Genomic DNA, 24,414 nt, shown 5'->3' on the forward strand with positions numbered 1-24,414 from the left:
ACCCCTTGGATCACAGGGTACGTGACGTATGTGTGTCCTCGACCATGGATGCACCATCGAGCGTCTTGGGTAGGCAAGTAACCTCCCCATCCATGGCTAGGGACGTGCGGATGTTGCGCAGGCCCAAGAGTGAGTTGACACAGTTTTCCTTCCGTTGATCCAAAACCGCAGTTAGTGCCCAGATCCATGAACAACACCATAGCCGCTGAGGCCTCTGGCCTTCGATACGAGGTCCAGCAAGCTCCGATCGCTATGTAATTGAACCATTTCAATTCAAACGGGTACGGTTGCCGAGCAGGGCCAGGTCCAGTGTTGTACAGACCTGGTCGCAAATGGTCGCAAAGACCGAAGTCCGTGAGTCTGACCAGATGGTCACAAGTCTCTCCCACGGTCAGTGTAAGTCGGACTTTTCATCGGGGAATCCCGATATTCAAACCTATCCGCGACCTCAGTCAGTACTTCTTCATAGGATACATTTTGTTTGTTATGGATTAGACGTTGTAATGACTATTTGCTAGCATGCAAGAGATGCTGAGTATGATTCTACGACAGCTTGAGTTACACAACTGTGACTTTGCCCCCTGATTTGCCATGTTTCAAGTTAGGATTTCCGAAAACTCCACACAACCCCACTGTGTGATTCATGCAAGTCAAGTGGTCGAAGGATTTCTGGTCAAATGATGAGGCAGGGAAACCAGGACCGAGAGGGCTACGAACTCAGACGCTGAACTTGTTGGGATGGGTGGATTTCTGTAGTATTTCCTGGAGGAAGGGGTTGTTAGGAATGAGAGCCATTGCTCATTGAAACGTGAGATGCCTTGGTCTTTGGTCATGGTTAGCGATGTAGAAGAGAAGGAAAGCTTCTTCTCCAATTCATCCAGGTCCTAATTCCGAGTCTAACGAAGCAGCCATCCAGGCGAGACTTCGCAATAGATGGTACTCGGCTGTTTCCACCACTACTGTAAACCTGTTGGCGAAGATATCCTATCGCACATGTCACTGTAATATCAATGAGCCGTTCACTAAGTAATTTCAACATTGGGGGAGTGACCTGCTAACTGCGCAGCTTCATGCCTATCTGGGACTGAAAGGGCCGCTCTCCCGTATTGGAATCAACATGTTCCAAATGAAGCAATGTAAGAGGCACGACTGCCTCACTGGGGCCTTACATCGTGGTCAACGCAAGGCCGCTTTTTGCCTCGACTCAAGTGCCTCTGCGTGTATCGTTCACAAGGGCTAGGCGGGCTTTCCAGCCTTCATGCTTCGACCCCTGGTTCACTATCGTCCATACCATTAGCGTGATGCTTGGCAACAAACAGCCGCCATCTTCCTCTCGAGGTCCGAAAGGAAAGGTTCCTGCCTACCAGCTCTCTGCTCGTGGTCTACGGTCATCGCGCACATCGGGGTCCTTACCCCAAGCCCCTGAGATCCATATCACTGGTCCCCAGGAAACCCAGAACCTGAACAGTATCCGCGGGAACGGACAAGATGGACCAACAGGGTCGCATCTTGAGGAGCCTCCTAGTGATTCGGAGATATCCCCTTTGTGTTGTACTATGGGGTGGTTCGGGCGTTGGTCAAGTCTCAATTGCGGTGATAGGTCAACTATACCCCAATTAGAACTGTCTGCGTTTCATCACCAAGTCCCTGATACCCCGCAACTATCGCCATTTCATCTCGATCCCAAGCAGCCTGCTCGTTCGACGCGCAGCATCGACACTGCGCCCGACAGCGCTTCGAGCCTTCACTCACAACCAGAACGCGTGGAGTTGGACCCAGACGTGGATTCGTCACTGGAGCCGGCTCCCGGAAAGAAGCCGATCATTATCGGGACCACGGAGCTTATTCTACAGGCTGCTACCTCCGCTCTTAAACTTTCTCCTATTCCGCTTCTGAGCGAAATTCCGGGTCTACTGCTGACATTTCTCCAAGTTTACAAGGTTTGAGCAGCGTTCTAGTTTCACTATCGGCGATGACATGTGGCTTATCTTTGTCCATTTTTGGTTCACACAGACAGTTGACAGTAATAGCGAAAACCTCAAAGGGCTAGAAAATGAGGTCGTTAAAGCTTACACAACCATCCTGCGACCACTCCAACTGTGGACAGGCGAGATTCCTCCCGAAGTAAAGGCTCTAATCGAGGAATTCCATTTGTGCGTACATGCGCTTCAGTTCCACACTTGATTTTAAACCACATACACAGGGCTTTGGACGAACAGACGAAGCAGATTCGGGTACTTTCGAGTCAGAAGCTTGCAACGAGAATCGTTTCAGCGTCCGACGTAACCCAACGGGTAAACAGCGTGAAGACTTGCATCAACAACGCTGTCACATCATTCTCGGTTTGTTCCCTTAGTGCCTAAAGCATGCACGTTCGCTGATCGGAACATACCCCATAGACGAAGGCAGCGATTTTGACACTCCTTCACACAATTCAGTCTTCAACGCGAAGTACGCTTCTATGCAGATGCTTTTGGACTCTTTACTAAAGGGGACTACCAGCCGAACTCTCAAGACTCCCACGGGTCCCTGCTGAGCACACCTATGTCACAGCCAAGTCAGAGTGCCTGGAAGGCACACGGGAGAAGATACAGGCGTCTATAGTCGAACATCTGAAGAAAGCAGGGAACAGATTCGTCTGGCTGCGAGGCTCACCCGGAATGGGAAAGACTGCGATTTCCCTGAGCATCGCGTCCGACTTGGAGAAACAGTGCATATTAGCGGCATCCTTCTTTTGGGATAAGAATCAACCGGGAACGGGACTTGATTCCATTAAACAGTTTCCCTCCACTATTGCACATCAACTTGCATCCTTCAATGAGGAGTTCAAGCTCTCACTTGTCAAACGTCTTCGGCAGCGAGGTTTTGAGCTGGTGCAGAATCTCCCTCTAGAGAAGCAAATGAGGGCTCTGGTTGTTGAGCCTATGGGTGATCTCAAGGATTTACTGTTGTCGAGCAAGGACCGCTTCATCATCATCTTAGATGGCTTGGACGAGTGCGGGGATCAGGAAGCACTTGGAACCTTGATGGAGCTTGTGCTGATGCTTCGCGCTTTGCCTTCCACATTTACTGTTTTGGTTAGTTCTCGCCCAGAACCGCAGGTTATCTCAGCATGGGTCGATGCTGAGGATGGAGATTTCAACATCCCATGTGAAGATGTTGATAAGATTGGAGAGGAGACTTTGCACACAGTTCGCCGTATGGTGGAGGAGGGCCTTCGAGATTGTGTCAAGAAATCTGCGTGGAAGCCATCCCCGGAGGATTTTGATACCTTTGCTTCGGCTTGCCGTGGATTGCCTGTTATGGCCTCAATCCGCATACGTGACGTCCGCACTCGGACCCAACGCGGTTCCACTCTCAAGCGGGAGTTTGAATACCTTCACAATCTCAGAGATGCACCACTTGACCTAAAATCGGAGTATCTGCGAATACTGCGGCGAGCATATATGTCTGACCAATCTACTATTCCTCCACACGTAATCGAGAATTATCGCCAAGTGATTGGGACGATCATTGCAGCACGCGAGCCGCTCAGTTTACATTCGATGTCGCAGCTCCTAGGGATAGCTGAGGATGAACTCCGTGCGACCCTAGAGCCGATCGGTTCAATTGTTGAGTTTTCCTCGGAGAAATCACGATCCCTCCAAGGTTTGTTGCGGGTGCTTCGAATTACCCCCGATGCAGTATACCCCAAATTCTACCACGCAACGATGAAGGAATTTCTTACGGATCACCCGTTTGGTCATGAAAGTGATCAGCCATTCTTCATCAGTGATTTGAAGGGACATTTCTTGGGACCACCACTTCTTCGACTTGTAAATGACGTCATCAAACGGAATAAATCCAAAATCCGTTCTTTTGGAGATAGCAAGAAGCGGAAAGAACTTCAGGAGAAGCAGCAGCCTGAACATGTCCAATATGCTTTCCGCTACTTGTTCTACCATTCGGACCCATCAAGACTGTCCTCACAAGACTCCAACGAATTCAGCAGCGAGTTTGATGTCTTCCTCACCCGAAACCTACTTTCATTCTTTATGCTATCACGATTTGATTTCGAGTTGCCCGACGAATTGCTTCGATCTAACGTAAGTTTGACTTCATTCGATTCTACTGATTCCCAGTATGACATCACTTTTGCCTTGCAGAATCACAATTTGACTGAATGGTTCGAAGAAGTCAAGAGGGTGAAGGATATGATAACTGAAAATGAACTCAACCCCTCCCATATTTTTCGGTCAATTCTTCCCTTCACTCCCACTTCATCCCCACTTTTCAAGTCATATGGGCATCTCTCTGATCCCGTTCGAATTTTCAGCATCACTGGAGAATCCTCTAGCCATTCAATCCCATTAAGCAGGGATACTCTTAGTGTTCAAAGGGTTATGGAGGCGAAACTCAGTGCGTTACCGACAGAGATTGGTAGATTCGAGATGGATGGGGCGAACAGGATTATTAATCACACAGCTGAATTTCTTGATCCTGATATTCGTAATGGTATTGTGACCGCTGCAGCGCTCTCACGAGATGGCCGATACGTCGCACTCGGCTTTGGAAACGGCGTTATTGAAGTTGCTGACATTGACCATCAACACACCGTCGCTCATTTTCAATGTGACCCACCCAATGTTCCGGCTTGGATTGAATTTATCTGTGGCAGCCACCGGATTGCCACCGAAGATAATGAGGGAAACATCATGGTTTTTAGTCATGGTTCGCCGTCTGTGAAGGTCGGTACCCTCCCCAGTGGAGGTTGCCCCCCGTTACTCTGGTCGCAGACAACGGGTCATTCATCATACGAGTTCCTCGGAACATTGACTCCAAAAGCATGGCGATCTTATATGTTTCAGATGAGCCATCCATCCACCCTCTTTCCTTTCCGCATTCCATTATTTACGCACTCCTGCCTGACCGTTGTACACTTGGACTCTCCCCTGAAGGACGGTACGTCGTCGCCCATGATAGCGAAAATATCGCTATTTGGTCAACAGAGACGCGCGAGTTGGTTCATTTTCACACGTCTGGTTCTGCACTTCCTGCCGTCTACAACACATACCCTCGCCCACATCTCATAACCCAAACCCGAACGGAAATTCCTTCGCACCTGGAGAATGGCATCCCTCATGCTCAGAGTGGGCACGATGCGGATCTGTCATGGCTGGAGCGACTATCCCGTGAGCTCTCATCAAGATTCACCCAGGCTTCGGATATGCATCAGCAGCACCATACCACCTCCGGTGGCCGCAACATCAACATCTCCCAACGACATAGAAAGGCCAGAACACAGACGATCTGGCTCAATGGTAAACTTGAACTGCTTCTCCCACCAGACTACCACCCGATCATGCATGACCAGACTTTCGGTGAAGTATGGTACGGGGATCGAATGCTGGGGGATAAGTATAACCTCTACCTTCCTTGCGCTAGCAAAGATGGGACTCGATTTTTGGTCCAAGGTCGTATGCGAGCCCCAATCGTTGTCGATATTAGCCAAGTTGTCTAGTTCATTTGTGGCGTTCACTATGGTGCTTTTTTCTTGCATTGTTCGTGTCCCGTTGTACATGTGCATTAATGTATTTGAAAGTCAGGGACGAGCAGCAATATCCATGAACCTTCATCTGAAAGACGAGCTTGTTGGGCGTGTAAGCCTGCTCAGCTAGACAAGATCCTATAGAACTATCATGTTCTATAAATATTACTACAAGCTTGGCGATGGTCACTATTCTCTGTCCCCCGGATTAAACTGTCCATAATGTTGTAGATACCTGCGTCGCATAATTGCGACATGAACGATACATGAGTTAATGTGTAGAAAGTAAAATAGTGACTCCCATCACAGACTCGAATACGAGAACTGAGGAAGAGTCGCCCTTCTTATACACGACCAATACTCAGTGGCGACATTGTCGAACCAGGGACGATGGACAAAAACATGAAAAGGCCGGCAGATGCAGTAGCTGTTCAGGCCGGTCGTGCATGCCGCTTGAAAGATTATAGATAACGCCACAGCATATGGAGAGTGCCCAGTTTCCACCGTGCAGCACTTGACGTGTACCACAAAACTGGCTGCTGTCCAGCGATGTGTGACAGAGGCTCATGTGGGCTGTTCAGCGCTTTCACAAGCAAGACATCGAACTTTCTTGCGGCCTCTAGAGAGACCTGTGTCTCTGTATGGGCCCAGGTGATAACGGCGAAAATGGGACGAAAAAGGGTTCGTGAGGAACAGACATAGAAATGCAAGAGTTGGCTTGCGGCAGCGTCGACATTGGCGGGACTATCAAGGCTGGGGGTCTGCGCTAAGCAGAGAGAGATAAAAGCTACCCAACGGGGAGCGACATCATTTCCGTTTAACCAGGCTCAAGTAAGAAGAGATGGATTCGGTCGGATCAGATGCTTGACTACTCACCATAGTCTCCACAGTGTGGATGGGTAACCAACGTTCAGGTACCTCCACTGGTCGTCTCCCGGATCATGTTGAAAGTGCTGCGAATGAGTTGGAGCGAATCTGAAAGTGGGAAGGTAATCAACGTACGAAAACCGAGATGCAAACCTCGCCATTTTCGTAAATTTAATTGCACTCGTCATCGAATACTCCACAGGGATTCCAATCACAAACGGGTTGCCACACCTTGGTTAAGAATTTCAACTTTGGCGACAAAATTAAAAGGAGATACTCTTGGAAAATCCGCGGCGGGGGTTGGCGTAAATTCACAGGAGGGAAAGTTAGCTGTGCCCGATAGATACATACCTCACTGTGACGGAAAAATTAGATCAGGTGTGCTGCTCTGAAACGCCAGCGAACACAATGCGAATCGAAGACTAAGGCAAAAGCAGGCATGGAAATAACGTGTCACGGTCTACACGCCATGAGGTGAAGTCCAATGACCAAACTTAGGGGTATGGGGCACATCGCTGGATCGCTCGTGGAGGCATTAGGTTGAGCTCGAGCACGCATGAGTCTAAAAATGACATGTTTGCTTATGTAACGGGCTCCATTCCCCGCATTTCAAATTCATTTGTGCAACATTTTGATATCCTAACCTCCCATTCTGACCTATCTTCTTACGATATATCCTTTGCCGATTCTCGTAGGATCCGGCCGCGTGTCCGTTACAATAGTGTTGGGATATAAGACGCTCGTCTTTGATAGATCCTCACTTAGGCAGGACTCCAGCCTCTGACTTCGTAACTAACCTCAAGGGAAGACGAGACCTCAGCTTATCAGGGTCAGTATTAACTAGGTCGAGCTCAGGTTCAAACCCAAGCCAATCGATCCTATCTACCATTAAGTACTCGCTCGAATCAATAGAGGCTGGTAGCTCGAATCTCGGTCTCTCTGAAAACCATCGCGTCGCCCCATCCAGATACTCGCACAATGAAGACTCCTTCCTTCCTCATCTACCGCCCTAGTCGACAGCATTTCCGCACCCAGGTCAAAATTTCACCGTACCGTTCCATACATCCCTCTGCATTCAAAACAACCTTCAATTCTACGCTCTCTTCGGGATATGGTCTTCACCCGGCTTAGGCGTATCATACTTGGGGGTTCCTGTTCCGGCAGTTTCCCCCCGTCCCTGGTGCAGAGGGTGTGGACTAGGGTTGGGTAACGCTCGAGTTGGACCCAACGGGACGGGAAAGTTGGGGATCAATTTGCGGGAAGCAACGTTAGCGACACTGGGCCGAACGCTTATACGTTGAGATTAGCTGTGGATTTGACGATGCCAGGAAATCAAATGACGAACTACACTTCGCCTGGAACAGTGTGTTTTCCCGCTTCTTCCCCCCGGCTTCACGCATTGTAATTACGTTCAAGTCCTGTTCACACTCAACGACGTCATGTGTACCGGCCATCCAGGTGGGAGCATCCGGACTGGTAACACTGTCCTTTTACAACACGACAAGTTTCCCTACTATCCCGGTGGCCCCGGCCCAAACAGCATGGTCACATCGATTTCCCTTTCGGGGGCATATCGGCTTCCTATATACACTTCGATTGGGGTCTTTAGACACACGTATGATTGGCACGGCTCTCATGCATGAAATTCCATTCTATCACTCACAAACGGAATGGACCTTTTATTCGGGTTCTATATTAATTCACTTCACACCCATTGACGCAGTGGCGCAGTTAGCTCAGTTTGTTTCACACCTTGTCCAAGTCCAATAGCGAATGCACACACTGGGCACTCTGGGCGACTCCAATACAGATTGATCTTGAAATGTCATTGACATCATATTACTTTTCGGGCGGCCGCAAGTGAATGCACAGGAGTCATCACGACTAATACGACTTTTTACTCCAAACCCGACACTCTATACACTGTTCGACCCTCCGCAGCAAGATTACAGCAAAGAAGCACTGGCACTAGTATATATGAAACCGAAATCGGAGCGTTTCCGAGCTGGTTTTTGCCCGGGCCGCCGGGCGACGACTCCCCCAATGTCTAATGATTCAATTTCCACTGGCAGTGCTCCAGGCTGGCTTTGAATACTTAGTCACCGATTGCGGCTCGAGATGAGGCTGCCCAAATTATATTAGTTAAAGCCGCTGGTCTTGAATTTACAAGTATGCACAGAATCAGATCTTTCGGATGGGATTGTTATCCCTGTTCTTATGTGATCGCCCCGGACCTCATCACGATTTCACTGCAACTTATTTCTTACGTTGTACACCACCTCTCCATGCTTGTTGTGTGATCAAAGGAGCGTATCTGCCGTGCTCTGGGTCATTAGGCCTGAGGGTTTCAGAGTGATCATAGCGGAGCGGCGAGCGGGAGGAAACTCATTCGAATCTATGGGTAACAATGCCCAGACGCGTCTACCCCCATCGCAGGACGATGCAGATGCAGGCTGAAGTGTATTGGCATTCCGTGGATGGAAGGGATGAGGGAACAGATAACTCACGTCTGAGGAATCAGGATCGTGATATTCTTGGATGGGCGAAGAAGCTCATGGCTAACAGAGAATGATAGTCCCGTATTTCTTGACTGGGAGCCAGGAATAAAAGAAACTGGAAATCGATCAGCGCTAGAACTGACGGTCATTTTCAGTGAGGGCGATTCGACGAAGCCCTCCAGTAGTTCAAGAGATCGGGTTGAGGGTCGCCCATCACAGGGAGTCAATTGTAGACTCCCCCTGTAGCTTAGCTCAATTGCCTTTTGTGTTGCTCCATCGTGAGGTACATAGTCGATCCAGCGAGGGCGCTCACGACCACAAGGACCCGGCGCTTCCCGACGAAGACGTTATACTAGTGTTATACTCCAAGTCAGATCTCAGCCTTGATCGGAGTGGCACCCAAGGCACAACGTCCCAACTCGAATTTAAATGTGAGCGTCAGGATATCGATATCTGAATGCCGGTAGCTGGACACTTAATTAAACCAACCATGGCTTTTCGGCGTTTTCAGTCCGAATGAATGATACGCAGCTTCATGCCTAGTTGGGTTATCTGGGAGTTGGTGCGGTCGAAAGGGTCGCCGGTATCGGACTCATCACGTTTCCAAACAAGAGGCTAGGATCGTCCAATCAGTTGTTGCTTTGCATCGTGGTCAATGCAAGGCTTCTGCTTCTTGTCTTCACTCAAGTGCTTCCGCTTATATTCTGTGTGAGGTCTAAACGGGCTTTCCGGGCTTCATACTTCGATCCCTACGTTCACTATCATTCACACCGCCGTTTGCGCAATGTCTGGAAAAGACCAGCTGCCATCCGCCCCTCGACGTCAGAAAGGAAAGTTTCCTGCCTACCGGCTCTTTTCTCGTGCTCCGCAGCCGTCGCACGCATCGGGGCCCGCACCTGAAATCCGGATTGACGGTCCCGAGGGAACCCAGAGCCTTGATGATTTCCGCAGCAGTGGACATGATGGGTCAATAGGATCTCACCCCGAGCGATCTCTTGCGATCGTGCCAACCGCGCCGTCTTCCCGCAGCCTTGGAGACTCGGAGACATTGCCATTCCGCCGCATAACCAAGTGGTTTGAGAAATCATCAAGTCCCAACCGCCGTCACAGGTCAACTCCATCCCATCCGGAACCGTCTGCAAGCACACATCTTCAACCAGGCCCTGACACCTCGCGGCTGTCTCATCTTTACCCTGAACAGAATGTTGATAACCGTCGGTCAACGCCCAGCATCCACACTGGCGCCGACACCACTTCGAGTCTCCACTCACAACTAGAACGCATCGGATTGGATCCAGATGTGTTAGAGCCAACGAGCCCACCGCCTGCCCTATCTGGTGATGGGAAGAAACCGATTATTATTGGCACCACGAAGCTCGTTCTACAGGCCGCTACGTTCGCTCTCAAGGCTTCTCCCATTCCGCTTCTGGGAGAGATTCCAAATCTACTTCTGTCATTTCTCCAAGTTTACGAGGTTTGAGCAACGTTTGAGTTTCATGATCGGTGATAGGATATGGCTTATGTTTGTCCGACCTTGATTTATGTAGACTGTTGACAGTAATAGCGAAAACCTCAAAGGGCTAGACGATGAGATTAATAACGCTTATGCCACCATCCTGCGACCGCTCCAGCTGTGGACGGGCCAAATCCCTCCCGAAGTCAGAGTTTTCGTCAAAGAATTCCATTCGTGCGTACATTCGCTTCTCTATTTGCTTATTCGAGTTCAAACCACGTACCCAGAGCCTTGGACAAGCAGACAAAGCAGATCCAGACACTTTCGCATCAAAGGCTTGCGAAGAGAATAGTCTTGGCATCCGACATATCGCAGCGCCTAATTGATATGAGGGCCTGCATTAACAAGGCTGTCACATCATTCTCGGTTTGTTTCCTTTGCGTTTAAAGCGTACGGGCTAGCTGATTGGAACATACCCCAAAGACAGAGGCAGCGATTTTGACACTTCTTCACGCAATTCAGTCTTCAGTGCAAGGCGGGTTTCTATTATACGAGGTTTTGGATTTTTTACTAAAGGTCACTGCAGCCGAACTCTCAAGACTTCCGCGGGCTCCTGCTGAGCACGTCTACGTTACAGCAAAGTCAGAGTGCCTCGAAGGTACACGGGAGAAGATACAGGCATCTATAGTCGGACTTCTGCGGAAACCAGAGAGCAGATTCATCTGGCTGCGAGGCTCGCCCGGAATGGGGAAGACTGCGATTTGCCTGAGCATTGCGTCCTACTTCAAGAACCAGGGCACCCTAGCTGCATCTTTCTTTTGGGATAAGAATCAATCGGGAACGGGACTTGATTCTATTAAACAGTTTCCCTCCACTCTTGCATATCAACTCGCGTCCTTCAATGAGGAGTTCAAGCTCTCACTTGTCAAACATCTTCGGCAGCGAGATTTTGAGCTGGTGCAGAATCTCCCTCTAGAGAAGCAAATGATGGCTCTGGTTGTTGAGCCTATGGTCGATCTCAAGGATTTACTGTTATCGAGCAAGGAACGCTTCATCATTATCTTAGATGGCTTGGACGAGTGTGGGGATCAGGATGCACTTGGGACCTTGATGAAGCTTGTGCTAATGCTTAGCACTTTGCCTCCTACATTTACTGTGTTGGTCAGTTCTCGCCCAGAACGGCAGGTTATCTCAGCATGGGTCGATGCTGAGGGTAGAGGTTTCAACGTCCCATGCGAAGATGTTGATAAGATTGGAGAGGAGACTTTCCACACAGTCCGTTGTATGGTAGAGGAGGGCCTTCAGGGTTGTGTGGAGGATTCTGTGTGGAAGCCGTCAAGGAAGGATTTTGATACCTTTGCTTCGGCTTGCCGTGGATTGCCTGTTATGGCCTCAATTCGCATACGTGATATCTGTGGTCAGACCCAACGTGGTTCTACTCTCTGGTCGGAGTTTGAGTACTTTCGCGATCTTACGGATGCACCACTTGACCTGAAGTCGGAGTATTTACGAATACTGCGGCGAGCGTATATGTCCGATCAATCCAGTATTCGTCCTCGTGTGATTGAGAATTACCGCCAAGTGATTGGGACGATGATTGCCGCATATTGGTCACTCAGTTTATCTTCGATGTCGCAGTTACTAGGAGTGGCTGAGGATGAAATCCGTGCAACCCTGGATCCAATCAGTTCAATTGTATCATTTCCCCGGCGAGAATCATTGTACCACCGCTACCCGAAGATATCATTGTCCCACGATCCCTTCGAGGAATCATTGTCCCATGATGGTCCGCTATATCCCAAATTCTATCATGCAACGGTGCAGGAACTCCTTACTGGTCACTCAAATGGTCATAAAAGTGATCGACCTTTCTTCATCAGTGATTCAAAGGGGTATTTCTTGGGGTTGCCACTCCTCTGACTTGTCAATAACGTCATCAAACAGAATGAACCCAAAATACACCCTCTAGGAGATCCTGAGAAGTGGAAAGGGTTCACAAGCAAGGAGCAACCCCAGCATGTTCAATATGCTTTCCGCTACTTGTTCTGCCACTTGGACCCATCGAAGCTGTCCTCACAAAATCCCAATGAACTCTTGAGTGGGTTTGACACCCTTCTCAAGTGAAACTTACTTTCGTTCATTGCGCTGTCAGGAGTTAATTTCGAGTTACCCAATGAATTCCTTAACTCAAATGTAGGTTTAATTCTACTTTCAGCATCATGACATCACCTTGCCTTGCAGGATCACAATTCGAGTGAATTGTTAAAAGAAGCTAAGAGGGTGAGGGATACTGAAGGCGAACTCAAGTCCTCCCCTTGGCACATTTATCGATCAGTCCTTCCCTTCACTCCCCCCTCATCACCACTCTTCAAGCTCTATGGACACCTTTCTGATCTCATTCAGATCTTCAGCATTACAGGAGAATTTTCTGGCTATTCAATTCCCCTAAGCGAGAATATGCTCAATGCTCAAAAGGCCATGGAGGCTGAGCTGCTAAAGCCACGTGAATTGCCAAAAAAGGTTGATGGATTTAGGACAAGAAAGACTTTGACAGATCTGATGGATGAGTTTGATGGGATAGATGAGTCCAATGAGACGAATGAGACAGACGGCATCAATCACAAAGCCGCATTTCTTGTTCCTAATATTCACAATGGTATTGTGGCTGCTGCAGCACTCTCACGAGATGGCCGTTTTGTCGCACTCGGCTTTGGAAATGGTGTCATCGAAGTTGCTGACATCGATCATCGCCAAACCACCGTTCAATTCCAATGCAACCCACCCAATCCTCCAGCTTGGATTTAATTTATCTGTGGCAGCCACCGGATTGCCACCGAAGATAATGAAGGAAACATTATGGTCTTCAGCTGTGGTTCACCATCTGTGAAGGTTGGTACCCTCCCAGAACATTGACTTCCATTGGTACAAAAACATGGCGATCTTATATGTTCCAGATGAGCCATCCCTCCACCCTCTTTCCTCTCCTCGTTCCGTTGCTCCGGCCTCCAGGCCAGCCATGCCTGACCATCACACACTTGGACTCTCCCCCGAAGGATGGTACGTCTGAGGAAATTTGTATCCGGTGCGACTACTGGACTTATCCGGAGCTCCAAATTCTTATGATGTAAACCAGTGTGACTGGACAAATGACATAAAATGGACAAGCCTGGTATCGAACCCAGGACTTCTAGCGTGCATCCATACACTACTCGCCCATCATGCCAGGGGGGGTACCCCTTCCCTGATGGTTTGGGAGATCACTTGATCCCTTCCTCCAACAACGTCATCGTCCATGATGGCAAAAATCTCGCTATTTGGTCAACAGAGATGCATGAGTTACTTCAATTTCATGTATCTAAGTCCCCACTTCCCGTCTCCTACAACACATACCCTCACCCACATCTCATAATCGATGCTCAAACAAGAATTCCTTTGCACCTGGAGAATGGCATCCCTCGTGTGCAGAGCCCCATGGTTGGGCATGATGCAGATCTATTGTGGCTGGAGCGACTATCCTGCAAGCTCCCATCATGGCTTGCCAGATCCAGTCCCATGTCAATAAGGGTCAGCTGCCTATCCATTAATGAGGACAGCACATAGATGATCTGGCTCAATGGTAAACTTGAACTGCTTCTCCCACCAGACTACCGCCCGATCATTCTTGGCAACAGGGACCAGATTAACAGTCAAGAAGTATGGTATGGTGATCAAATGCTGTGAAATGAGGATCGCCTCTATCTTCCTTGCGCTAGCAAAGAAGGGACTCAATTTTTGGTCCAAGGTCGTATGCGAGCCCCGATCGTTGTTGATATTAGCCAAGTTGTCTAGTTCTTTTGCAGTTTTCACTGATGCTTTTTCCTTCATTGTTTGTGTCCCATTGTACATGTGCATTACTGTATTTGAAAGTCAGGGACAAGCACTACATTATCCACAATATTCATCTGACAGAGCTTGTTGGGCATGCAGGCCTGCTTGGTATCATATAGAACTATTATGTTCAATAGATCTTATGGTGATGGCCATTATTTCCTGCCCCCAGATTCTCATGCATAATATAATGTTGTAAATACATATGTCGCATAACTGCGACATGGGCAATACATGAGTCAATGAGTAGAAAGTAAACAGTGACTCTCACCTCAGACTCGATTAATGTGAGAACTGATGGAGAAGAGTTCCAAAGATTCACCCATTTTATACCTGACCAACGCTCAGCGGCGGGATTGTCATAATGGACGAAAACAAGGGAAGGGAAAACAAACAAGCAAGAACTTTGCCAAAGCTCCATGCCACTCATTACCCTTTCGATGTAACTTGACGTTGATATTAGGGGAAAAATGGATTTCATCTTATTGTTCATGGGACTCTGATTGGTTCAACATACATACTGGCTGTTCTCTAATCCTGCTATTCAGGGTCTTTCAACAACGCAGTCGAGACCAGTGGATAAACAAGGCCATCATTAGCCCTTGATCTGAACAGTGGCACCGAAGCACGAGAAAGTGATTTATTGGTCCTGTTGCCTAGACCTGGCCCTAGTCAAGCCCCATATTGCCATATATACACCAAACATGCAGCTCAGAAACGTGTTGTATGTTCCTGATATTCCGGTTTGTAAGATTTCCCCCTCGAAACCCAAAGCTGAGAGGTACTATCAAAAAGTGTAATCCACTTCATGAACCTTCATGAACCTTCATGGATCCCATGAATTTTCGTGAAACATCATAGAGGTTCATGAACCTTTATGTTTATATACAATATTTATATTGAAATCATTAATTTTCAACCCAAAAAATTGATTTTTTTTGGCAAGCATGAACCTTCATGAAAAATTTCATGAAGCAGCATGAAATTTCATGCTGTTTCATGAAACTTCATGAAGGTTCATGACTGCTGACTTCATGAAGAGTCATGAAGCCATGCATCATGATCTTCATGCAGAGCCATGAATGTCCATGAATGTCCATGCATCGTCATGCATCGTCATGACTCTTCACAGGAATTCATGAGTATGCCCAAAAAATTCCCATACCTGCACATGAATGCTCATGACCATTCCTAACTCTCCATCAATATTCCTGACTCTTCATGGAGAGTCATGACTGAGCAGCACATGGCTTGAGTGTGCAAGGTGCAACCAAATTTCCCCCCATTTGTCTCTCCTGTCATATCCATCCACTGCCACCACCTTCTGTCACCTCCAGCCATCCTGGATTGCCTCTGCTCCTTCATCTCCAACCTCAGAGCCCCCAGATCCTGCAATCTCCTCCGACTCCCCTGATGGTCACCACCCACCCATTTCAATATATTACCTAAGTACAGAACCCCAAAGGTCTCCCCTCTGCTGGGTCATTTAGTTGCCTACCCTGCAAGTCCACCTTTGGACCGATCCCTCCATTCCACTTCTGGGTTATAGCCTGTTAACCCTGTAACCCAAGTCATCAGTAGTATTCAGTTGGCTAACCCTTGACCCTGTTAGGTCAGCTCCATCCAGCCCCTGCCATTTATGGGCCCGCTGCCTAGACTCCCTCTGTATCTATATATACATAACTTGTAGTTACTGTACACCTCAGTGAACAAATCAACTAGAGTTAATCCCCCTCTTCTAGAAGACTCCTCAGTCCATAAATTAGGGCACTGACGTGATACTGGGCACAGTGCTCCTGGTAGAGTTGCTGAGGCCATAGCCCTCTGAACATAGAGTTGTTTCATTTGTCCCAAATCTGGTCTCTGACATCTCCTTCAATTCTCCATCAAATGTTATGTGGTAGGTACTGTTTTTGTCACATGAATTAAGGCTTTTTTCTGTATCTCATTGTGATGCAATAGTCCCAGATTATATGAAGGAATTTGGACGAGCTGGTTCACTATATGTGCACTTATTCTGCTTACTGTGCTCTCAAAAAATACAGAAAATACTTTGGGTTATATTCTTCTTCATGCACATTCATGAACATTCATAAGAAGGCATGGGGGTGCATAATGTGTCCTGTCAATTTCCAACTTGAACTGGGTATATTTGGTCATGAAGGTTCATGGAGGTTCATGAAACTTGTCAGGGCCCGGCCCTCGTTCCATGACGGGCCCAAGGGGATCCTCCGAGTCGCTGGGGTATCTAGTCCCAGTCCGAGGTCTTCAAACTCACTGAGGGGGCTAGCCCCAGCCTTCACAGGAAATGAGTTGAGAAGAAGGGTAACCTTCTCAACCTCCTGTGAAGCCGCTACAAATGGGAGCCGGGAACTATACAGTTTTCGGCTCTTTGCCGACTTTCCATAATTGGCACCCCCCCGTGGGAAGATTCTGGGCGAGCAGCTCGCCCAGAAAGTTCCCACGGTTGTGGCTGTGATGGTTTCTGGGCGAGTAACTCGCCCAGAACGTTCCCACGGTCTGCATGCATGCGGGATTGTGGAACAGTGAAGGGAAAAATAGGAGAAAATGGGGGAAGGGTACCTGAGGGTGTGTGGGGTCAGGGGCTGTGCCCTGACAAAACTGCATGACTGTGTATGCTCCTGCATGAACCCTCATGAATTTCTGTGCAGCTGTCAGGGCACACCCACCTGACCCGGGCCCACCTGGGTCCACCCAGCCACACCTCACCCACTGCCCCACTCCCCATCCTTTCCCTCCCTCCTCCCCTCCTCTTTCTTTCTTTCTTCTCTCTCTTCTCCCTTTTCTTTATTTCATTCTTCCCATCATTCCCCTCCTGTTTATTCTTTCTATTTACATGGACCACTTTCCTTTGCATCAATGTACTATTGATGTCAAAAACCCCAGATCATAGGGGAAAATGCGTGAGTCTGAATGCAGGCGGGGCTCAACTAGATGGGATCCAAGAGCTCCAGTAGTGGACCGAAGCTTCTCCAGGAAGCCCGGTTCTGCTGGATGGTACAAGAGGCTCTAAGGAGGATGTGGCCTCAGCGACTCGGAGGGAGCGCTGTGCCTCTGTTACGTCTCAGTTAGTCCTTGTATTTCTTATGTCTGAGGTATCTTGTAGGAAGGGGCCGGGATTCACTCAGAGGGACTTGGGGTAGCATTTTAGTCGAGATTAGAACTGAGGAAAACTACAGGTTCTAATCTACAGGTATTTATAAGGGGGAATGGAAAGGACTTAGTCAAAGTCCGAATGATAATAGAAGAACACTGAAAGGTGCTGAATGATACCGAGAGGTACCGAAAGGTGCCGAACGATATCCTTAACGGGGAACTGAGGTGTCGGGTCAAGGGGGGTGGAGTAAGAGGCCGGAAGATGAATGGGAACGAGAAATGGGTAAGAGGGGGCTAGCCGACTGAATGGTAAGAAGAAGATAGTCATGCTATGAATGGAAGGTGACTAATAAATGATGATGTGAGTGGGGTCACCAAAGGATGCGGATAGTTCCGAAGCGGAGTTACGTATCCAAAGGATGTTGGGTGACTCCAATAAATGAAATGGGTGGGGAAATGGTTTAGGGGTGTGTCACAGGATGTCGGAGGTCCGTCGGGATATTGGAGGAATCCGGAGTCTCTGAATGTTCCGACTTGGGGCCAAGCTTCTGGGATGGGAGTAGCCAAGGTTCGGTGTGCCGCAACCAGGCCAGAGCTGAGACAGTTAGGAAGGGAGGTGACTTGGGGAGTGGGGAGGCATGGTGTAGGGGATGGTGAAGTTGTTAGGAAGGTGTGGTGTGGTGGGAGTGCACGGGGTCGGGATTCTGGGATATGACAATTGACCCGCCTGACCCAGACTCCCTGGATGGCTCCCCACTGTGCCCAGCATGCGCGCCTGCACCGGATGCCCTCAGGATCCCCTGCGGGGACACCCAGATGGCTGTGGCTGTCTCCGAGGATGACATGGCATCCGTCATGTGACTCAAGCCACATGTACTAAATGTACCTGAAGTGGGAACCGAAGAAGTAACCTTCTTCTCACCTTTTCCACTTCAGTCTGAGTGGCCAGGGACAGCTGTCCCATATCGGGCCTGCCAGTACGCACGCCTGATCTACCCCCTGCGAGGTCTTCAGCGCCAGGTGCTATACCCAGGCCCCCTTGACCCCGGATACGTCTGTCAGGGCACACACCCTGACTAGCCCGGACCCGGACCTGCACCCGCTTGTGTGCTCTGCCCCGCATGCTCCATGTGCCACATGCTCCGGGCCCGGTTCCCACTCTTCATGTGACTTCCGGGTATCCCCGGAAGTTTTCACCATATTGGGCCACTGTGGGAAAGTGAGAAGTTAACCTTCTTCTCACTTTCTTACCCACAGTAGGCAAGTGTACCTTACTTGCCTTTCTATCTATTACACTTTCTTACCCACAGTAGGTTGTGCCTTAGGATAGGCTGTTCACACACAGGGCTGTGGGCTATAGAGAGAGGGGTCATGGGGACCTGGGGTCCATCCCCTGACAACGTCCCTGACAGCAGCTTCGTGAAACTGCATGAATTCATGACCCTTCATGACTTGGGATTACACTTTGTTGCAGTTACTGAAAGCTGAGGTAGGGATCCTGCTTGAAACAGAGGATGATTTCATCGTCACAATGCAGATATCGTGTGATGAGGTGACCTGCGGTCGATTGAGAAAGAACAATCAATTGTTGTCACAGCCTCGATTGCATCAACATGCATAATACGACATGCCTGATCTGCGAGTGCGACTCTGTGCCTAGGGTTTTTACACATCAGCACACCGAGAATACTCGCAATCCAGCTAGGAATTCCAGACATCCTCAGGATCTCGATCCCGACAATGGTAGCACAAAGTTCGGAGCGTTATATTACTTTTCAGCCGGCAGTAAGTAAATCCACAGGAGTCATCATGACTAGTACATCTTTTGACCTTTTGACTCCAACCAGTCGTTCCATATGCCATTTGTCCCTCCACGGTAAGAGCAGAGAAGCACTGGTACTATATATGAATCCGAAATTGGAGCGCTTTCGAGCTGTTGCCTGGCCGAAGACTTCCCCAACATGTGATGACCGGCCAAACTACGTATCACCAGAATCAATCAGCGCTAGAGCTGACCGCCACCTGAAATTTCAGTGACAGCGAATTGACGAAGCCCTCTACTAGTTGTAGTCATGTCAAAGGGATCGGGTTGAGGGCCGCCCATCGCAGGGAGTCAATTGTAGACTCCCCGCCTCTGTGGCTTGGCTCAATTACCTTTTCTGTTTGTGAGGTAGTTGACCCAGCGAGCTAGGCCAGGTCACGAAAATCCTCCGGTTCAACAACCACTTATCTCAACCCTGAACAGAATGTTGATGGTAACCATCGGTCAACATCCAGCATCCAGACTGTCGCCGACACCACTTCGAGTCTCCACTCGCAACTAGAATGCATGGGACTGGATTCAGATGTGCCCTCAGTGTCAGAAGCGATGGCTCTGTCGCTGGCACCAGCTGGTGATAGAAAGAAACCGGTCATTATTGGCACTACAAAGCTCCTTCTCCAAGTTGGTGCCTTCGCTCTCAAGGCTTCTCCCATTCCACTTCTGGGAGAGATTCCCAATCTACTCCTGAAATTTCTCCAACTCTACGAGGTGAGCAGTGTTTCAGTTTCAGGACCGGTGGCATGCCCCTCTGATTATCTCACAGTCAGTTGATGGTAACAGCGAAAATCTCAAAGGGCTAAATGACAACGTCCATAAAGCTTACACCACTATCTTGCGACCGCTCCTGTGGACGGACAATATCCCTCCCGAAGTAACGGTTTTAATCAAGTGTCAGGGACGTGTCCGGGGTCGAGGGGGCCCGGGTATAGTGCCCAGCGCTGAAGACCTCGCGGGGGGTAGATTGGGTGTGTGTACTGGCAGGCCCGATATGGGACAGCTGTCCCTGGCCACTCAGACTGAAGTGGAAAAGGTGAATTGTTATTGAAAAGGGAAACTACACTAACTTACCTGAAGTGGAAAAGGTGAGAAGAAGGTTACTTCTTTGGTTCCCACTTCAGGTACATTTATGTACATGCGGCTTGAGTCACATGATGGATGCCATGTCATCCTCGGAGACAGCCGCAGCCATCCAGGTGTCCCCGTGGGGGATCCCGAGGGCATCCGGTGCAGGCATGCTGAAGGAGAGAATGAAGGAAGGTCAGTTGGGAGGTTCAAACGAGACCACCACCAAGCTGTTCCCTGGTTCTTTAGTTAGGATGGGGAAGTGTACTAGTATTATTAGTTGTAAATATAGTACCAATCCGAGTGTTTTGGCTAATTCTATTTTTATGGGTTAGTCTAAAATTTCTGGGAATTGACTTACAGATAAATCGAGCCCTGCGGAGCTGTTCCTTTATTGAAATTTCTTAGTTTGTCTAGGTGTAATTTTGTGTAGCGTTGTTTAATTTGGAATTTAACTTGAATTAAATCTTCTACTTGGTGAAGTTTCAAAGATTCTACTCAGTTAATGGATTTGGATTGTGTCTGGAGTGTCCCTTGAGTTTGTTTTATTTTTGTCTTATTTTATTGCTTGTTTTAACAGTAGCAAAATAACTGTTTTGTGTTTACACTTTGAAATCTGGAGTGTTAACCAGCTCTCCTGTTGAAATATCTACTTAATATTTCTCTCCTTAATTGCTGCCTTTTACTACAGTGGCAATCTTAACTGTATATCACTTTTTCGCACTGGAGTGACAACCAGAAATGCTTGAGAAAAATAATACTCTATTTTCTTACTTCTCTGAGGGGGGCGAAAAGTCGCAGAAAGGGTCTCCCTTTTATACTCCTTGGGTCGCCTTCCTTTCTCCTATTTACAGGATTTATTTACAGTGTATTTTTCTCAAACTGAATAAAAAATGAAATTTTCACGCTATAGTTCTACTGCACTTTGCTGCGCTGAACTGCGGCTCTACTGCGGTCAGACTGCACCTAGAATCCTTATTGTCCTTCCTCACCTAAGCTATTTTAATGGTTAATGAAAACTTGACTGCACTGCATTTGTCGCAGTTTTCCTATTTCAAATTCCTCATATTTACCATTAAATTTGCTATGACTCGGTGATTCTGAATTCAAACTTCGCATTACTATGCGTGTGGCTGTGCTGAGACCTTCAGCTGATTTATTCCATTTTTATTCAGCGACATTTAGTTAAAATGAGACTTGAAATGGTAAATGAGTGAATTATTCAGGTTTAAAACCGAAAGAAAAAGTTGCTAGTAGTCAAGAATTACTCAAATGAATGTATTATAGCTCTCCACTTCATTAGAATATCATTCTCTAAAATTCCCGCCATGGTCCATCGTAGTTTAGTGGATTTCGTGGATTTCGTTCATCTTCCCTGATTCCCCTTTGTATTATCACATCCTAATCCTCCATATGTATTGTTCATTGTTATAGTAGGTCGTCCTCGAAGATATCATATTTTTATGTATTTTATTTAGGGCTCTGGACCTCTTGAAGCTGTCTTCCCATGCATTATCAGGTTTCTAACTTCATGTCCTTGTATCTCATTCATTTCTGGATGGTTTCTCACGTTCTTGGTATCATAAATTTTCATTTATTCCCACCTTTCCAATGGTACTAAAGTTGTGTTCTATTTCCTGGTATTCGTCGAGTTAGCAAAAGTTTGCGTGCACATTCGGTAAGCATGTGCATCGTTCCCATAGTCGTTCGTATGCAGGCACTGTTTCTGTTTAATTGTTCAGGATTTATGGTATGCGCGGGTGTTTATATCCTTCATATGGGCTTCTGTGATTTATTTCAGATTTTTCCCTCATGATCTAAGGTTGTTTTGCACTTTCCGTGCTTTGTTTTGACCGGGCTCTTCCTTATTTGGACAGAAATTGGTCTTCGCAATCTGCCAAAGTGCGGATCTCGGTTCCGATGGCCGGTTCCCTTCACATTGCCATCCTCACATGTCATTAAACATGATGCGGATTTCTATATTCCCATCATTGGTATAACTTTACAACGGCTGGACCGTTTGGGCTGAAAATTTGCATAACTATTTCTCATAATTTCCGTGTAAATTTCGTTGTATGTTTTAATTATGGATCCTACTTAAACATTGTCTTTTCCTGAGCTCGGACTTTTGATGTCGCTATTCCTGTTATTGGATATCTCATTAATGCGTGATCCTTTTATTATGAAAATTTGGGTGGATTAAGATTAGATCCCTTCCTTTCTAATGGGTTATCAAGCTCGTCTCGGTCGTTACTGGTTATTCTTCACGCTTGCTTTTTAAGCGTTGTCCTCGTTTTGCGGGAGTTTTTAGTCATATCTCCGTCGTTTATGGGTAGTTTTCCCTGTAATTACTTTCATTGGGTCCGTTTGGGGGACATATACATTTCCTATTATAAACACGACTTTGAATTTTGCATTAGTTCCTGAGGAATCCTTGTTCCGCAGTACTTCCATCCTTGGCTACGTGTGCGGATGTGGGAAAGTAGTTTCCATGGAGGTTCTCTGATTGTTTTTATAGTCAAATCTTGGTCAATTGTCCTAATTCTTTGTTTAATATTTGCTATAAATTCCCCCGAGAATTCCGTCTTGTTGATGCTAAGCTTGAAGTATTTTTGCTAATTTTCTTTCTTCCAATTTATCACATATAATCGCAATAATTTGTAAAAAAATTCATTAAAATTCATTAAAGTTCAGGTCCTTCTATTTTCTCATATCTACTTGTCATATGGGGTTTTGTGATTCATCTGGCATATTTCCATAATGGGTTTCCATAGTGTGTCCATTATTTCTCCTACAACACGTGCTGGGCACAGCTGGGAGCTGTCCAGGGAGTCTGGGTCAGGCGGGTCAATAGTACATTGATGCAAAGGAAAGTGGTCCGTGTAAATAGAAAGAACAAACAGGAGGGGAATGATGGGAAGAATGAAATAAAGAAAAGGGAGAAGAGAGAGAAGAAAGAAAGAAAGAGGAGGGAAGGAGGGAGGGAAAGGATGGGGAGCAGGGCAGCGGGTGAGGTGTGGCCAGGTGGACCCGGGTGGGCCCAGGTCAGGTGGGTGTGCCCTGACATCAAGGAATTTCATTTGTACGCACATTCTGTTCTTCAGTTACTCATTCAAATTCAGATCTCGTACCCAGGGCCTTGAACGAGCAAATGAAGAAAATTGAGGAACTTTTGCGTCAAAAGCTTCCGAGGAGATTACTCTCAGTGTCTGATGTAACCCAGCACATAGATGCTGTGAAGACTTGCATCAACAAGGCTGTCATCTCATTCTCGGTTTGTTTCCTTAGTACCTAGTATGAACATGTTAGCTGATGCAAACATACCCATATATAGATGGAGGCAGCAATTCTGACACTCCTTCACAAAATTCAGTCTTCGGTGCGAGGTACGTTTCTATTCACATGATCTTGGACTCTTCACTAAAGCCAAATCCAAGATAGGTTTTTTTGGAGATGGTAATTCCTCGTAGTAAGCTGGTTCAATTTTCCAACCCGGGCACCGAGTGCACCAATTCATTTCGGACTAGCCAGCCCAGGCACTCATTGTGTGTGGCTACCATTATCCTAAGTGGGAATGTGATCGATGCATAACGGCCGGTTCCTTTGATCTGCTATTTCAAGTCATCTGCCCTAACCTGGATGGGCATTAAGTAGTCTAGATAAGATCACAATTAAGAGTGTGGCCGCAGTTCATGGAGGCGCAGCCGCTTCGCTCGTGGTACACAAATAAGATTGGCACGTACGTTTGGTTACTCAAATTTAGGTAAGTATGCATGTTGTCACGGCCGTGCATTCCAGCCCGTTAGCTGCCTGTCCCAATGCTGCCCAAGCCCATTCCCGCTACACGAGCGTGAGCACGAGCCCTGACCTCAGCCCTATCCTCCCTGAGGACTCCCTGCTCACTCCCCTGCTTGCCCCTAGGCTCCCCTGCACCTGGCCGACTCCCCCACAGCCACACCAACCTCCCCACCCCAAGTCCGCCTCCAGCACCATGCCCAGCGCGACTCCTCTACCCTGCCCACTTGGCCCCTACAGGGCCACTACCATTCCTGCGCCCGACTCCGGCCCAACTCCGAGTCCAGCGCCGCTATGATACCATCACCACTATCACGGCCCTACACTCCTTCCTTTATTTATCTGTTATTGTTTGTTTTGACCCTCGGTCATTGCCAGCCACTATGCGGCCAACCCCACTCCATAT

At 47.8% G+C, this 24,414-nt stretch overlaps 4 protein-coding genes across 4 annotated transcripts; all 4 read left to right on the plus strand.

Moving 5' to 3' along the window:
* The first annotated feature begins 957 nt into the window (after positions 1-957).
* EI90DRAFT_2705197 (uncharacterized protein) lies at positions 958-2,575 on the plus strand. The gene is made up of 4 exons (XM_039053490.1): positions 958-1,940; positions 2,014-2,153; positions 2,204-2,342; positions 2,400-2,575. The coding sequence occupies exons 1-4, from the start codon at positions 1,302-1,304 to the stop codon at positions 2,487-2,489; spliced, it is 1,008 nt and encodes a 335-aa protein (XP_038909725.1). The 5' UTR covers positions 958-1,301; the 3' UTR covers positions 2,490-2,575.
* EI90DRAFT_2836776 (uncharacterized protein) lies at positions 2,559-2,927 on the plus strand (the record flags this gene model as incomplete). The annotated part of the gene is made up of 1 exon (XM_039053662.1): positions 2,559-2,927. A coding segment is annotated over one exon (369 nt), but the record flags the coding sequence as incomplete, so codon positions are not given.
* A 7,774-nt stretch (positions 2,928-10,701) lies between these two features.
* Positions 10,702-12,510, plus strand: EI90DRAFT_2705601 (uncharacterized protein). Its single transcript, XM_039053492.1, has 3 exons — positions 10,702-10,771; positions 10,833-10,880; positions 10,932-12,510. Exon 3 carries the CDS (start codon positions 11,090-11,092, stop codon positions 12,263-12,265), a length of 1,176 nt encoding a protein of 391 aa, XP_038909727.1. The 5' UTR covers positions 10,702-10,771; positions 10,833-10,880; positions 10,932-11,089; the 3' UTR covers positions 12,266-12,510.
* A 783-nt stretch (positions 12,511-13,293) lies between these two features.
* Positions 13,294-14,347, plus strand: EI90DRAFT_3083354 (uncharacterized protein). Its single transcript, XM_039062060.1, has 6 exons — positions 13,294-13,406; positions 13,502-13,537; positions 13,571-13,909; positions 13,946-14,061; positions 14,098-14,211; positions 14,278-14,347. Exons 2-5 carry the CDS (start codon positions 13,502-13,504, stop codon positions 14,171-14,173), a joined length of 567 nt encoding a protein of 188 aa, XP_038909728.1. The 5' UTR covers positions 13,294-13,406; the 3' UTR covers positions 14,174-14,211; positions 14,278-14,347.
* The last annotated feature ends 10,067 nt before the right edge of the window (positions 14,348-24,414 follow it).

Source organism: Cantharellus anzutake (genome assembly GCF_015039405.1).
Source record: "Cantharellus anzutake strain C23 chromosome Unknown EI90scaffold_98, whole genome shotgun sequence".
NCBI lineage: Eukaryota > Fungi > Basidiomycota > Agaricomycetes > Cantharellales > Hydnaceae > Cantharellus > Cantharellus anzutake.

Coding starts and splice junctions, on each gene's coding strand:
- EI90DRAFT_3083354 (XM_039062060.1), top strand. CDS start 13,502: ATGGACAAGCCTGGTATCGAACCCAGGACTTCTAGC. Junction 13,910..13,945: donor CCAGTCCCATGTCAATAAGG/GTCAGCTGCCTA, acceptor GACAGCACATAG/ATGATCTGGCTCAATGGTAA. Junction 14,062..14,097: donor TGGTATGGTGATCAAATGCT/GTGAAATGAGGA, acceptor TCCTTGCGCTAG/CAAAGAAGGGACTCAATTTT.
- EI90DRAFT_2705197 (XM_039053490.1), top strand. CDS start 1,302: ATGCTTGGCAACAAACAGCCGCCATCTTCCTCTCGAGGTCCGAAAGGA. Junction 1,941..2,013: donor CATTTCTCCAAGTTTACAAG/GTTTGAGCAGCG, acceptor TGGTTCACACAG/ACAGTTGACAGTAATAGCGA. Junction 2,154..2,203: donor CTAATCGAGGAATTCCATTT/GTGCGTACATGC, acceptor CCACATACACAG/GGCTTTGGACGAACAGACGA.
- EI90DRAFT_2705601 (XM_039053492.1), top strand. CDS start 11,090: ATGGGGAAGACTGCGATTTGCCTGAGCATTGCGTCCTACTTCAAGAAC.